Source organism: Pristiophorus japonicus, chromosome 17 (assembly GCF_044704955.1).
Source record: "Pristiophorus japonicus isolate sPriJap1 chromosome 17, sPriJap1.hap1, whole genome shotgun sequence".
NCBI lineage: Eukaryota > Metazoa > Chordata > Chondrichthyes > Pristiophoridae > Pristiophorus > Pristiophorus japonicus.
In genome coordinates this window covers 20671097-20687033 of record NC_091993.1, presented here as the reverse complement: position 1 = coordinate 20687033, position 15937 = coordinate 20671097, and the positions used below count along the sequence as shown (strand labels likewise).

At 43.2% G+C, this 15937-nt stretch overlaps 1 protein-coding gene across 2 annotated transcripts in view; it reads right to left on the bottom strand.

Moving 5' to 3' along the window:
- Nucleotides 1-15937, bottom strand: part of mrps11 (mitochondrial ribosomal protein S11) — a 28267-nt gene that overhangs the window by 4659 nt on the left and 7671 nt on the right. For both annotated transcript variants that reach the window (XM_070858454.1, XM_070858453.1), the window contains exons 4-5: nt 10182-10311; nt 1532-1597 (exon numbers count right to left, since the gene is read on the bottom strand). In XM_070858454.1, the coding sequence (XP_070714555.1) occupies nt 1532-1597; nt 10182-10311 (196 nt within the window). The remainder of the gene's footprint in view (nt 1-1531; nt 1598-10181; nt 10312-15937) is intronic.

Sequence of the window (15937 nt, the reverse complement as noted above, 5' to 3'; positions counted from 1 at the left end):
TATAGGGCTGTATTTTCGGCTTTTAGGATTTCGGGGTGTTAATGACGGAGGGGCGGTCCTGATACCGCCTGGAAAAAGTTTGCGCCTCAGTCAGAAAAATTGGGCAGCTGGGCCCTGAGTGTGGGGCGGAGCAGTAAGGGAGGCGTTGCAAACCTTTCTTACGGCGCTAGGCCGGCTGAGCATGCGAAAATCCCGTGCTAAAGAGCCGACCTGGGAGCGCTCAGAGAGGTCAGAGGAGAAAAGAAACCTGAAAAAAACCCACCAAAAACATTCCCAATACATAGCCCACGCCACCATAACATAAATCGCAAAAAAAGAAAAACCAATCACATTTACCCGAGGTCGACATTACTTACCTCTCTGCAGCCGCTACGGCTTGGAACGCCCGCTTTCACAGGCGGTCCTACCAGGGCACGCTATGCAGCGCTACGGCTTGGGCGAGACTTAAAAAAAATAGAGCCGGTGTCCAACCAGGGGCATTGCAGACTGGCTCGCCTCCTTCGGACGCTAATGCCCCACGACCCGCCGAGACTGGCCTCTGAAAACCCCGGCGGGGCGCTGGAAGTTGGCCGCCCGCCCGGACGAGCTCACCGCCGCCATTGCCGCTCCTCTGGAGTCAAAACAGAGGCGGACAGCAGCGGAAAATCCAGCCCCGTGTCTGCGTGATTTCTTTCTAATTCTATGCATGCTTCAGGGAGAGAGTAGAGATTGTCGTGCAAAACAGCGGCAACAGTCTATAATAGTTAACATCTACGATTAACCTCAGAACCCGAGTTAAGGAATGAAAACTTAGCTCCCGATCGCTATCCAGTGCTTCTGGGCTAAGGAGGGGAAAATCAGACTGGGTTCTGCTATCCGATGGCTATGTAAACACAGAAGCCATCAAAGTCAAGCCTGCTGCTGTCTCCACTTGTCAACACATGTGCACGTGTGAACCTTGGGGGGAGGACAGTAGCAGGCTTGACGGTAATATCCTTTGTGGTTGTACAGCCAGCTGATTCTCATTGTCCAAGTTCATGCCCGCTCAGGCAAGGTACTGGAGGACTTCTTTTGGGAAGAAATCAATACGTCCAGGAGAGGAGGGGAAAAAACAGAGGGTTGTGGCGAGATTTAAAAATATATACCAGCAGTTTTTCAGTGCATTGCACAACTTATTATGTTCAGTATTAATGCCATATCATGGACTGTATTAATCCAAGATAAGCTTTGTTTCAAATTTCCTAAGGACTCGCTATTTTTCAATGTACATTAGGCTTCTAAATAGCTTGGTTGTTGTCCAGTTGGAACAGTCCCGTGGAGTTAATCTTGTATATTATTTTGTGTATTGGTGCACACTGCAATAAAGCACTTCAGAAGAAAATATTATTGAAATATGTAGCAACAGGTTGCTGAGCAAATACATGTAACGATCTCAGGGATGCGCTGGTGAAACATTTCCCTTCACTGCTGCACGAGGCAGAGGGTAACAAGAATCAAGAGGTCCGAAGGGAACAGCAGGATCCATTTTAGCAGTCTAAATTCTGTAACTCACCATCCTGCCAGGTCCCAAACCCTTCACCACCACACGCACGAAGGATATTCCCTGATCAGTCGCTTTCTGCCAACAAAATCAAAACAGCAATATTTTATTTAGGATTATTTCTTTTAAAAGCAATGATAATGCTTTAAAAAAAAAGTTATTTCTCCTGCCCACTGCTCTCCCTAATCATCGGTGCCACCTTATTCAATCCTGCTCTGATACTGCACAATAGCAGCTTTTGAAATGCTCTCCTTCTGATTTTCTCTCTAACACTAACCAATCTGTTATTGTCTGCTTTGAGTGTCAGCTGTGACTCAGTTGGTAGCATCTTCACCTGAATCAGAAGGTTGTGGGTTCAAGCCCCACTCCAGAGACTTGAACACAAAAATCTAGGCTGACACTCCAGTGCTGTGCTGAGGGAGTGCTGCACTGTCAGTGCTGCAGTCTTGCGGATAAGACGATAAACCGAGGCCTTGTCTACTCTCTCAGGTGGGCATAAAAGATCCCATGGCACGATTTCAAAGAAGAGCAGGGGAGTTATCCCTGGTGTCCTAGCCAATATTTATCCCTCAACATAACAAAAGCAGATTATCTTGTCCTGGTGCACGCAAATTGGCTGCCGTGTTTCCTACATTACAACAGAGACAACACTTCATAAAAGTACTTCATTGGTTGTAAAGTGCTTTGGGACGTCCAGTGGTCGTGAAAGGTGCTATATAAATGCAAGTCTTTCTTTTCTTTGTTTGGCTCAGTTGGTAACACAACTAGGCCCCATCTGCCGGTTATGATTCTATGGTACTGCTAGAAGAACAAGGACATTTTTCCAGTGTCTGCTTGGTTGAAAATTGGTTTACCTCGCTGTAATTTCTGGCATCGGCCTAATTATATTGAGGGCAAGCTTCTAGTGTTATGAACCCTTCAGCTGGGGAGCTCACCATTCGGGTAGGAGCTGAGTACTAACGTGCTACAGGATTTAAAAGGCCCGCAGCAGCTTAAAACAGGACAGCATACCCACAAATTGTTCAGCCAGGAATAATGTTCCCATTCAGCTGCACGGTGCACAGTGCTCTGGAAAACCCGGGCTGTCGGCTCACCAGCTTTTAAATGCAAAAAACGCGCACTCACGGATTTCTGACTGGGCTGTGCAGCCAGTTAAAGGGATGGCATGGCCTCCAAAAAATTACAGGGCACATTGGCCAGGAGATGTAAAACTTTCATTCTCACAGCATGTTTGTGAGATCTGCAGCAGGGCACAACGTTCTCTAATTCATAGATGAAGCAGAAGTACTCGATGAAGTTTGGCAAAAGAGGGAGACATGGCTTGGTCAGAATACTGTAGGCCCTGAGAGCAGCACAGCACAGGGCAGTCAGAGCCAATATGACCTCTGTTTCTCTTGTCGGAGCTTACACATGTCTGTCTCAAAAGTATGCCACAGAAATCTGTCCTAGTTAGTACAAAAGAGTTATATTTAGATGTGCTTAATTTATCAGTACAACTGGTCAGTGTATGCTTCCCCATGTCATCTTATGTTTTAAAATTCCTAACTACCTTCCTTAATTCTCCTTCTGAACCTGGCAAAAGCTTATCCTTGCAGCTTTCTGACTAAAACCTGACTACGTGTCTCTGTCCCTATCTTTTATTTCCATGCATTAAGTGGGGAAGGGCCTGCGTCAGAGATGTAGGCCAATTATCTGTCATCTCAGTGCTTTTAAAAAAAAACTTGAATGACTATACCTCTTAAATACAACCCTTAAATATACTTCTTTCCCCAAATCGTCTGTGGAAAAATGGTCAAACATATTTCAAAATCTGGAATGTCTGCATATATAAAGTCTTTAAATTATAGACAGATAGGGTAAATAAGTTGGTGGATTGGCAGTGGTGTTGCCCATGGCAAGTCTGGTGACGCGCTGTGTTCTACAGACAAGAGTGTTACGCCCGGTGATATGCAATGTATTATTTGGAGTGGGGATATGTCCTTTTAAGGCCAGAAATTCTAATTGTTGTAAAGTATACAGAACCTCTCCGGTTAATCAGCATTTGGTGCATGGTGAAGTCAATCAAAATTGAATCACTGTTCAGGACCAGGATGAAATAGCTGCCCTTTCTCCTTTTCTTTTTAAAGTGCAATTGCAAAGATTACTTTTTTCAAGTCATTGGCACTCCGATGTTAAGGTATTTTCTGTTAATAGTGTAGTTTCTATGTATATTCCAAATGACTGGTTTTCTTTTCCTCGTTTAAAACAATTGCTGGAAGAAATTTACATATCATTAAATGTGACCGAGAAACATGACACAGGAAAGGTTACAAAAAGTCAATGGGCACACACCATTTTTTAATATAAATTAAATTACCAGTGAATCATTCACAGGGGGATGCTCAGAGCAAATCAGAGGATGTGCTGTTATTGAGTGACACGAACATGTTACCAAAGTATGTGCCCCTTTAAGGCTACAGAACCCTGGTTGAGTCCAGTCAAACATTAACTGCTGTTGAGGCAGATCAGAACCCAGGCTTGAATTGTAATTAAGAACATGCAGCCATTGTGGCTCCAATATTGTGTGTTCTAAGAGTTTTCTGTACATTGCAAACGACTGTCTTTGTTTATACTCAAGCCAGTTCATGAAAGGAACAGGTCGTGTGGTTTACAAGCGAGATTGAATGAAGTGAGTGCAATTTCCTTTGACTGTTTACTTGCTGTCTTTAAAATAAAGCAGTTCAACGATTAATATCTGGCTTCATCTCACTGAGTGTTTCTAAAGTCCATCTTCAAATACTTGAGAAGCATACAAGGACATGGGTGAAATACTTGCAATCCAGTTATGTTCAAATAGAGTCCTACTGTTATAATCTTGAGTTACACTATGGTAAAATTAGATATTTAACTGTATGGGAATGCTCCTGAACATAAGGCGCTGACTGCTTACAGGAGTGAATAGCACTATTGTAATCAGGAGAATATTGATCACAAATTTAAAACTTGTACCATAACATGTATAGATAGATACATTCGAATCACTATTTCACCTTGCACTGTTTCGTGTGTGTACTTTTGCTCCCTGTTAATTCATGTTTATACAGTAATAGCACCCCCTGCTGGAGCTATTCCTTAATATGCAATATAAACCTGCCACGTCCCACCATTTCCGAAGTGTATGACCGATGAAAGAACCATAAGAATATCTGATAACCATATTTCAATCGTTAAAAATTTCAGCTAAGCATTTGAACAGATTTTAAACTTTTAATGAAAATGCACGGCCACTTTTTGGGTTCTTAATGCACCTTTCACACCTAAGGCTCAAGCCTCGTGTGTGTGTGTGTGCGTGTGCCTCCTATAGCTAGTGACATGCTTCCAGGATTAATGTTCCCTTAAGGTGCGCGGACGGGCAGTAATCTCGGTCCTGCACAGGCTGCTCACCAGCTTTTGCATTATAATTACCGCACATACGCAGAAATTTAAAGGGATTGCGCATTATAAGAAACAGGCTGCGAAGCACAACTTTATGGGATATATTTCTCAGGATCCCTCACAAATACTGAAACACTACCGTGGACCCTCTTATCCAACTTCCGCAAGACAGTGTGCGGTACCCAAAAGAAAACAAATGCTAATATTAGTATATAGAAGCAGCTTGCTAGTAAGTAAACATAGATTGAAAACCTAAGCTTTACACTAACAGTAACTCAGAAATAGCGAGTTTCATTTTTTTTGGCAGAGCTAAAGTGATGGTAAAGTTTATTAAAACAGATTACAGTGCTAGAAGGCAGACACTGCTTCATAGATTCATTAAACTGAATATTTATGACTTTAAAAAATTAGAAACAAACACTAAATTACTAAAATGTTAGAGATTTGCTGTAATTTTTGCAACAAATATAAGACAAGTGAGTCTCGCTGAAAACTGAGCTAGTGAGGCTCAACAGAGCTCATCTTATTGCAAACAGAGACACTATTGCAGGACCAGCACACAACTAAACAACTGACGACATCGAAGCAAGAAAAGGTCTTTTAGCTGATCCACCTCACTAATCATCCAGATCATATTATAAGGCACAATCTGAGCATATTTAAAAAACACTGGCAAATGGAGCCACTCATTTCATTGAATAGTAATCACATTCACCATTTTCTTCCCTGAAAAAACAGATCAGGCTGCAGAAAAACAGCACACATTTCTAAATGGAGTCAAAGCTAATTATATACAATTGTGGACTCTTCTCATGTTGCCACCTGATCAATTTACATGTTTGCACCTCCAACGAGATATTTAAGAATATGTTTTTATTTCAAGATATTAAGTTGCCATCATAACAGATAACCAACTACCCAAGTTGCAATGCATATAGATGGTTAAGATAACCTGTCCAATATCACATTTCATTGGAGTTTAATTCTTTCCCAGCTGGCAACTTTTTACTGTGGCCTCTCTGGTCCTTTGCAGTCTAGGTTAACTTTAAGTTTTGTTCCTGCTTGGTTGCTGGTACAAAGCTAGTCAACACAGTGAGCAGACGGCCTGTAAGTTAGTGGGGTTAGCACATCAGAATAATTGTTCATGGCAGACTCACAGCTTTGGTCTTGTACAGGGAGCTGGGATGTGCAATCTGGCCATCAGCTCAAATTTAAAGGGATGTGAAGACTTAAAGCCAAGTGACTACCTACAAGGACAAATGTGGGTTTGGTCTTGGCAAAACTACAAAATGGAATTTTAAATATTGGGGGGAGGGGGGGAAGGGAGGAAAGAGAACAAGAAAGTAAAAGGAAATCCAATGTCGAGGCATAAAACACATCCAGTGGGCATATAACAGAATGGTACAGCACCTGACTTCTTGTTTAGTGGCTGGCAAAGTGCGTGTGCATTGGTATTAGGTGGGTACAAGAAGGTTTGCCTTTTATGGGACTTCGGGGCTTCCTCCCCAGAGGACAGCAGCACACCATTCCTGGCAACAGGTGATAACTGTGCTCAACGCTATGCACACTTCCTGTAGGGCCTGGGAACAGGTGCAGAAAGTGAGGGCACACTGAGGGAATCTGCCAAGGTAGCAACATGACACTGCTATATAGGGGTAGATGGCCCTATTGAATGTTGCCGGTCACTCTGTTCCACATTTACAGCTCACTCAAGCCAAGTCTTCACACGATCTTACAGCCTTTTTGTTGCACCTCATTCATATGGGATTAGGATACTGTTCATATGGAGGATAAACATCAACACAGGCTGGTTGAGCCGGGTGACCCGTTACCGTGTTGTAATTTCTATGTAATCCATGAAGCTCACATTCAAGATGCAAGGTACAATTGAAAGTCTTGCCACGCTCACATCTTCCAAGGACAATATATCTCAAGGCAGCTTAACAGGCCAATGTGTGGTCACTTATTGATACAAGGTTGATCTGTAGACCGGGTACAAGTCTGTCACCGAGCATGTGCCCCTTCAACTGCCAGCATCTCATAACTACTTCTTCTCTGCTTGTACAACAAGAGGGCGCAAGCCAAACCTGAGGAAAAGCCTCCGTGAAGTGCGGGTTACAAAGGCACATCTCCACTGCTGTACAAGTAACCGTGACAGTGTTTACAGGCCGGCATCCTTGGGGCAGATCACATCAAATGCAGGCAGACCTGCCTCTGGACACTCCTACAGAATGTCTCCTCATCCTCCAACTCAACTGAGAGTAAGAGGAATTCCTATACTCCAAGTTGAGGGTGCTGAAAGAGTTCAATTCCCTGCAGGGGTAGGAGGTGACATTTGTTTTTAAAAATATCTAAAAAAGCAAAACAACAAAAACGACAAACAATGCAAGCAACTAAGTGCAACGGAAACCCAAATCAGACCAAGAAATGCTGCTCCTCCCAAAACTAATCATCAACACACCTCCAACAGAACTCATCATTAATGTCCACGAAGTGAGGTTTGAAATGCACCTACTTTTTACTTTCTCAAGGAATGAATGTTGCTTCTGTGGGGCAAACCACACAAAATGGGGGCTCGGGAGCTCCTGTCGTCATTGGCATATTTTTCAAACCTGTAATGTGCTTGCACTATGCTGCCAGCAACAGCATCGTAGCCCCATTGCAGAAACCTGATCCGAGTTGCTGAGTAGACAGAAGGGCTACCCCGGAGTATGCCGTCCCCTCCGCCCCATCACCACTCCCTCCCCCCTGCCCTCCCACTTGTGCGTGACCAGCACACAAGTTCACATTACCCCTACAGTAAGTTCAGGGTAGTCTTACACCAACACCAGCTCCGCCAAATAGGGCCCCAGAAAACAGGATTGGGATATAATATTTTGAAAAAAATATTGATAAATTATACAGGTACAAGGATCCATTCCGCTTCTAAACAGCAGAAAAACATAGGCTGACGAGCAGAGTGAAAAATCCTGGGCAAAATTTCTGTAATCAATGGCTTGCTATTTCCCCATAGACAGAACCAATGTATAATGTATGGAGACAGTGGCAGATACCATCAATTATTGCTGAGATCCAACCTGCCATCAATCAGGATACGGTATGTGGACTATTTTCAGCCACTCGGAATGGGGGAAGGTATTGAACAGCAACAGATTTTTGTCAGGAAAAGGGGAATTGTTATTGATGAATTTATGTGCTCAACAAGACAAGAAATGTTACTCCTGAGAAATGGAACCAGTATCGACATCAAGACCTCTCTGGCGAGGCCGAGATTGGGTTAGATGTGGAGCAAAGCTCCCTCTACGCTGCTCAATCAAGCACTCCCAAGGCACATCAACTCCATCTCTCCTATGGTAATGATGTCCCAATACCAAAATCACAAAGCAAACCAGCAGATTGGAAAACTGCAAATGTAATGCCCCTAATTAAAAAAGGCAGACAAAAAGCAGGAAACTATAGACCAGTTAGCCTAACATCTGTGGTTGGGAAAATGTTGGGAGTCCATTATTAAAGAAGCAGTAGCAGGACATTTGGAAAAGCAAAATTCGGTCAGGCAGAGTCAGCATGGATTTATGAAGGGGAAGTCATGTTTGACAAATTTGCTGCAGTTCTTTGAGGATGTAATGAACAAGGTGGATAAAGGGGAACCAGTGGATGTGGTGTATTTGGACTTCCAGAAGGCATTTGACAAGGTGCCACATAAAAGGTTACTGTACAAGATAAACGGGGTTGCGGGTAATATATTAGCATGGATAGAGGATTGGCTAACTAACAGAAAACAGAGAGTTGGGATAAATGGTTCATTCTCTGGTTGGTAATCAGTAACTAGTGGGGTACTGCAGGGATCAGTGCTGGGACACCAACTATTTACAATCTATATTAACGACTTGGAAGAAGGGACCAAGTGTAACGTAGCCAAGTTTGCTGATACAAAGATGGGTGGAAAAGCAATGTGTGAGGACACAAAAAATCTTCAAAAGGACATAGACAAGCTAAGTGAGTGGGCAAAAATTTGGCAGGTGGAGTATAATGTTGGAAAGTGTGCACTTTGGCAGAAAAAAAATCAAGAGCAAGTTATTATTTAAATGAAGAAAGATTGTAAAGTGCTGCAGTACAACGGGACCCGGGGGTACTTGTGTATGAAACACAAAAGGATAGTATGCAGGTACAAGTGATCAGGAAGGCCAATGGAATCTTGGCCATTATTGCAAAGGCAATGGAGTATAAAAGCAGGGAAGTCTTGCTACAACTATACAGGGTATTAGTGAGGCCACACCTGGAATACTGCGTGCAGTTTTGATTTTCATATTTACGAAAGGATATACTTGCTTTGGAGGCAGTTCAGAGAAGGTTCACTAGATTGATTCTGGAGATGAGGGGGTTGACTTATGAGGAAAGGTTGAGTAGGTTGGGCCTCTACGCATTGGAATTCAGAAGAATGAGGTGTGATTTTATCAAAATGTATAACATTATGAGGGGGCTTGACAAGGTGGATGCAGAGGATGTTTCCACTGATGGGGGAGACTAGAACTCGAGGGCACAATCTTAGAATAAGGGGCCGCCCATTTAAAACTGAGACGAGGAGAAATTTCTTCTCTCAGAGGGTTGTAAATCTATGGAATTCGCTGCCCCAGAGAGCTGTGGAAGCTGGGACATTGAATAAATTTAAGACAGAAATAAACAGTTTCTTAAACGATAAGGGGATAAGGGGTTACGGGGAGCAGGCAGTGAAGTGGAGCTGAGTCCATGATCAGATCAGCCATGATCTTATTGAATGGTGGAGCAGGCTCGAGGGGCCGTATGGCCTACTCCTGTTCCTATTTCTTATGTTATTATGACATTTCCATTTCCCACACCAGTCTTCTTTGCGGCTTCTCCAAAAATCACCAGTTGAATGCCAACTTAGAGGCAGTTTAGTGCTGTGGGACCATGCCTACTATCAACTGGATCGAGACTACCCAAGATCATTTCACGTAGAACCCATACAATCAGCAAAATGAGAAAACAATTACATCAGTTTGGGCTGATTGAACTCTTCAGCTGAAAGGTCACAGTTTTAAGCCACTGTGCGATGGAGCCCCTGAAAGCAGTTTAGTGAATCATGCGCATAAGAATTAGTAGAGCCAAGAAAAAAATGGAAATGCAAGTGCTTTTGCAAGGTTTCCTAGATGCAGCAATGAAAAACAGAATCAATCCATGAAACCGGTGTAAACCAAGCATTGATACTGGAAAAGGAAAGCTGCTTTACCGCTGCTGCTGAAATGCCGGCAGTCTGAGCTGCAATTGGGGTCCCCTTCTTTGTATTCTTAAACCCTTCGGTACCACATGAAGTCCGCACCGTGCTCTGCCCCTCGTGGGTAACAACATGAATGTGTGTGCTTAGAAAAAAAAACAATAGCGTGAAAAAGGTAGAAAAAGGGGAGGAAAAGAGTCACTGGAAATTTGCTAATCATCTTTCAGTTACTGCATACTTCTTTTAAATTGTGTTCATTGAGGTAAAGAACGTTAGTGCTGATACATAATTCCATTTGGAACAATCCCAGGTCAAATACAGCAAGGTTGCATGCAGATGAAAGATTTCTCCATTCTGCCAGGGTCCCAGAAGAGGTCCATATCCCATACTACATTGTGGCATTTCCCCCCCGCCCCCCCCCCCCATTTCCCAAAAACTCACACTCGAACCTCTCTAGGTAAGATTGTCAAATACTACCGATAGTTTAGTACTGTGGGTACATTACCTGTGGGAAATGGGTTGCGATGACCCCAATGTCATTTCAGCCAGTCGAAGTGACCTTCATCCAGAGTCTAGGCTGTACTTAAACTTAGAAGTCATAGGCCAGTATCCAACTCACTCCTCCACCCAGTCCTCCCATGGAATAGTCTAATTATTTTTTAAACTACAACAAAAAATTATAAAAAAGTGTTTTTATCATTAAAAAAAACACCTCAAGACACTTCAAAAATTGTTCAGCCATGAACTCATTGAATGGCGGTGCAGACTCGAAGGGCCAAATGGCCTACTCCTGCACCTATTTTCTATGTTTCTAAAAAGGTATAATCAAAAATTGGATGTCACAGCAAAGAAGGATATATTAAGTGGGGTGACCAAAAGTTAAGTCAAAGAGATGAGTTTTCAGGAGGGTCTTAAAGCAGGAGAGAGATGTGAAAAGGAAAGGGGTTTCGGGAGGGAATTCCAGAGCCTGGGGCCTATGTGGCTTGAGGCACAGCTGCCAATGGTGGGGTGGAGTGTGGGGGATGTACAAGAGTCAGAAGAAAAGAGATTCTGGGGGGAATTGTAGGGCTGGAGGAGGTTATAGAGATAGGGAAGGATGCGGCTATGAAGGAATTTAACCATGAGGATGAGAATTTAAATTTGAGGTGTTGGTGGATTTGGAAGGATGAATGAGCAGGGTGGTGCAGGATAGGATACGGGCAGGAAAGTTTTTGATGAGCTGAAGTTTATGAAAGGTGGATGATGGGAAGCCAGCCAAGAGAGCATTGGAATAGTTGAGTCTGGCAATGACGAGCATGAAGGTTTCAGTGGCAGATGGACTAAGGCAGTTAATGTTACAAAGATGGAAGTAGGCGGTATTTATGATGGAGAAAATGTAGGATTTAAAGCTCAGCTGGGGGGGGGGGGGGGGGGGGGCGTTGAACAGGACGTTGTCTGAGACAACAATAACTTGTATTTATATAGCACATTTAATGTAATGAAATGACCCAGGTGCATCACAGGAGTATTATGAGACAAAAAAAAATTGACACCGAGCCTCAAAAGCTTGGTCAAAGAGGTAGGTTTACAGTGCGGTTCAGCCTGAGACAGTGGCTGGGGAGTGGTTTCAATTGGTGGCAAATGTACAAATTTTGGGGTCGGGGCCAAAGGTGATGACCATTCTTCCCAATGTTTAGCTATGGGAGATTGCGGGTTATCTAAGATTGGACAATGCAGAGGCAGTGGAGGGTTGAAAGAGGTGGTGGCGACGTAGAGTTGAATGTCATCAGCGTACATGTGGAAGCTGATCCCATGTCTGTGGATGATATCACCAAGGGGGAAGCATGTAGAGGAGCAAAGGGTGAGGCCAAGCAGAAATCCTTGGGGACTCCAGTGGTAATGATGCAGGGGTGGGAAGAGAAGATTTTCCCAGAAATGTTATGGCTTTAATCAGATAGGTAAGAATGGAACCAAGTGAGGTCAGCTCACTGAACTGGACAATGGAAGGGAGGCTTTAGAGGATGGTGTAGACAACCATGTCAAAGGCTGCAGAGTAGTTGAAAAAAATAGACCACAATCAAGTCACAGAGGATGTCGTTTGTGACTTTGGTTATGACCGTTTCGGTGCAGTGGCAGAGGTAGAAATCTGATTGGAGAGATTCAAACAGGGCGTTATTGGAAAGGTGAACACATGTTTAGGAACACCTTCAAGAAGTTTGGAGAAGAAAGAGAAGTTGGAGATGGGGCAGCAATTTGCCCCAAAAGGACATGGGGGTCAAGGGTGTTTTTTTTTTTGAGATGGGGATTGATGAAGGTGTTTTTAAATGAGAGGGAAACAGTACCCGAGGAGAAGGAACCATTTTCAGTCAGACTAGGAAGCTAGGAAAGGAAGTTGGGAGGCAGAAGTTTAGAGGGAATGGGGTCAAGGGTGCAGGAGGTAGTCACATGAACAAAACAAACTCAGACAGGGGGACTAGAAAAGAGGATACCCCGAATGGAGATTTTACTTCCTGGGAAAGGAGAAAGAGGAAGCAGAAAAACATTAATTGTTAACCTCTAAAACTGAGCGATCTGCACAGAGCGGGATTAAACAGAGTGGACTTAACCAGAGTGTTTTATTTGGGAATTTGGAAAGAGTGGGAATTCGGAGAAGAGGGGAAGGACCTAATTGGAGGCGGTATCAGCAACCTTCAACAATTTCCAATAAAAAAACCAAGGAGTGACGTCACGGGAGAGTAGGTAGGTGAGTATTAAGGTTTTTTTCTTTCTAACCTAGGACAGTGGTTTTAACTAGGTGCGGGAAACTATAAAGTACTGTATTAAGTTTATAACTTAACTAGTTAAACTAATGAATATAACTATAAATAATCATTGAATAAAGACTTTAACTAATTAAATAAATAAAATAAGGTTAGACTAAGATATAGCAGAGCAGTAATACAAAAGCAAAATACTGCAGATGCTGAAATCTGGAATAAAAACAGAAAATGCTGGAAATCTCAGCGGGTCAGGCAGCATCTGTGGAGAGAAAGCAGAGTTAACATTTCGGGTCGATGACCCTTCGTCAGAGCGACAGAGTTCTGACGAAGGATCATTGACCCGAAATGTTAACTCTGCTTTCTCTCCACAGATGCTGCCTGACCCACTGAGATTTCCAGCATTTTCTGTTTTTATTATAGCAGAGCAGGTTGTGTGTCTGGACTGTAGTGTGTGGGTGTTTGTGGATAGCGGGACTGTCCCGAGCAAACACGTCTGCAGGAAAAGTCTCACATTTCGAATCTCTCTGGCTCAGACACTCAGATACAAGGGAGGGGGAGGGATTTCTGGACTGTATTATCCAGAATACAGCCACACCCCAGAGGAAAGCACAGGTTCAGGAAAGACAGGGTGTGACTGTTAGGGAGCCGGGTAGCAGGGGTTTAGGAGAGGTTGAGAAGGAGGTCCTGCAGACTCTGGTCCTGTCCCAAGAGGATGATGTACTCACTACCTGTGAGGACGAAGAGAAACTGCAAGGAGGACAGCCACAATGCAGACCAAGGCACCGCTGCTCAGAAGACTGTCCGTGAGGGGGTCGGGGGTGGGGGGGAAGAGCAGAATAGAAATGTGGTAGTGATAGGGGACTCTATAATTAGCGGGTATAGATAGTGTCCTCTGCAGCCAAGAGCGAGAATCCCGAAGGGTGGGTTGGCTAGGGTAAGGGATATCTCATGGCGGCTGGAGAGGAACTTGGAAAGGGAGGGGGTAAATCCATTTATCAGGGTCCATGTTGGAACAAACGACGTAGATAGGAACAGGGAAGAGGTCCTGCTGAAAGAGTATCAGGAGTTAGGCTCTAAATTAAAAAACACGACCTCGAGGGTAATAATCTCTGGATTATTGGCTGAGCTATGTGCAAATTGGCACATCAGACAGATCAGGAGAATTAACACATAGCTAAAGGGCTGATGTGGGAAAGATGGGTTCCTTTTCATGGGATACTGGCACCAGTTCTGGAACAGGAAGAGCTGTACTGATGGGACGGACTCCAGCTGAACCAGTATGGGACCCGTGTCCTAGAATAAAAGGGTAAATAGAGAGGTGGCAAAGGCTTTAAACTAGTAAGATGGGGGGAGGGATCTACAAGAAACGTAACTATCCTAAATATAAACAAAACAGGAAAAGAGAGCATAGGAAAGAATAAAGTAAGGGAAGTCATTGCTGGTAAGGGAATAAATAGTTATAGAATAGGAGTCTAAAAAGATGGTTAAATACAAAGTGAGAGGTAATCCTATTAAAAATGAGTTAAACTGTCTGTACAGCAATACACACAGTGTCTGTAATAAAACAGGGGAGCTGGAGGCAATCATGCATTACGAGGAACCAGACATAGTAGGGATTACTGAGACATGGCTACAGAAAAATCAGGACTGGGAATGAAACATTGCAGAGGGAGCAGACAATGGGAATGCAGTTGATGTAATTCATCTAGATTTTCAAAAGGTCTTCGATAAGGTACCCTATAATAGACTGATGAATAAGGTCAGAGAATGCAAAGTCAGGGGACAATTAGCAGAATGGATAGCTAACTGGCTTCAAGACAGAAAGCAGAGAGTAGGGGTAAAAGGTAGCTATTCACAGTGGCAGAAGGTGGGTAGAGATGTTCCACAAGGATCAGTGCTGGGACCACTGTTGGTCACAATTTATATTAATGACTTAGAATTTAGAATCAAAAACACAATTTATAAATTTGTGGATGACACATAATTGGAGGGAGGAGAGTGTGGGGATAGTCAATACTGAGGAGGATTACAACAAACTACAGGAGGACATTAATAAACTTGCAAAATGGGCATATAATTGGCAAATGAAGTTCAACACAGATAAATGTGAGGTATTACATTTTGGTAAGAAAAATAGGGAGGTCACTTATTACTTGGAGGGTGCGAGTCTAGGTGGGGTAGAGGAACAAAGGGATCTCGGAGTACAAATACACAAATCACTAAAGTTGCGACACAGGTTAGCAAGGCCATAAAAAAGCAAACCAAGCACTAGGTTTATTTCTCGAGGCATAGAATTGAAAAGTAAAGAAGTTATGCTAAACCTATATCGAACCTTAGATCGGAGTACTGCGTAGTTCTGGTTGCCTTATTATAAAAAGGATATAGAGGAAATAGAGAGGGTGCAGAGAAGATTTACAAGGATGATACCAGAAATGCGAGCATATACATATCCAGAAAGGATGAACAGGCTGGATCTCTTTTCTCTTGAAAATGAAGTCTGAGGCGTGACCTAATAGAGGTCTTTAAAATTATGACCGGTTTTGATAGAGTTGATACAGAGATAGTGTTTCCACTTGTGGGGAAGTGCATAACTAGAGGCCATCAAGATAAGATAGTCACCAAGAAATCCAATAAGGAATTCAGAAGAAACTTCTTTACGCAAAGAGTGGTGAGAATGTGGAACTCACTACCCACAGGGAATAGTTGAAGCGAAAAGTATAGATGCATTTAAGGGGAGGCTAGTCAAGCATGTGAGGGAGAAGGGTTATGCTGATATTTTTAGATGAGGAAAGGCAGGAGGGGGCTCGAGTGGAGCACAAACGCACGCATGGACTGGTTGGGCTGAATGGCCTGTTTCTGTGCCGTATATCCTATGCAATCTTATGTAATAAAATCATTATTGCCAAACCTAAACCTAGGATGCTTTCGTTAGGAAGGAGTTATTGGTATTTTCAGAAAATGAACTTACTATATTCTGAATGTATTGATTAAAATTTTTTAAAGTTAATTCAATGCCTCAGGTATTGCTGGTGC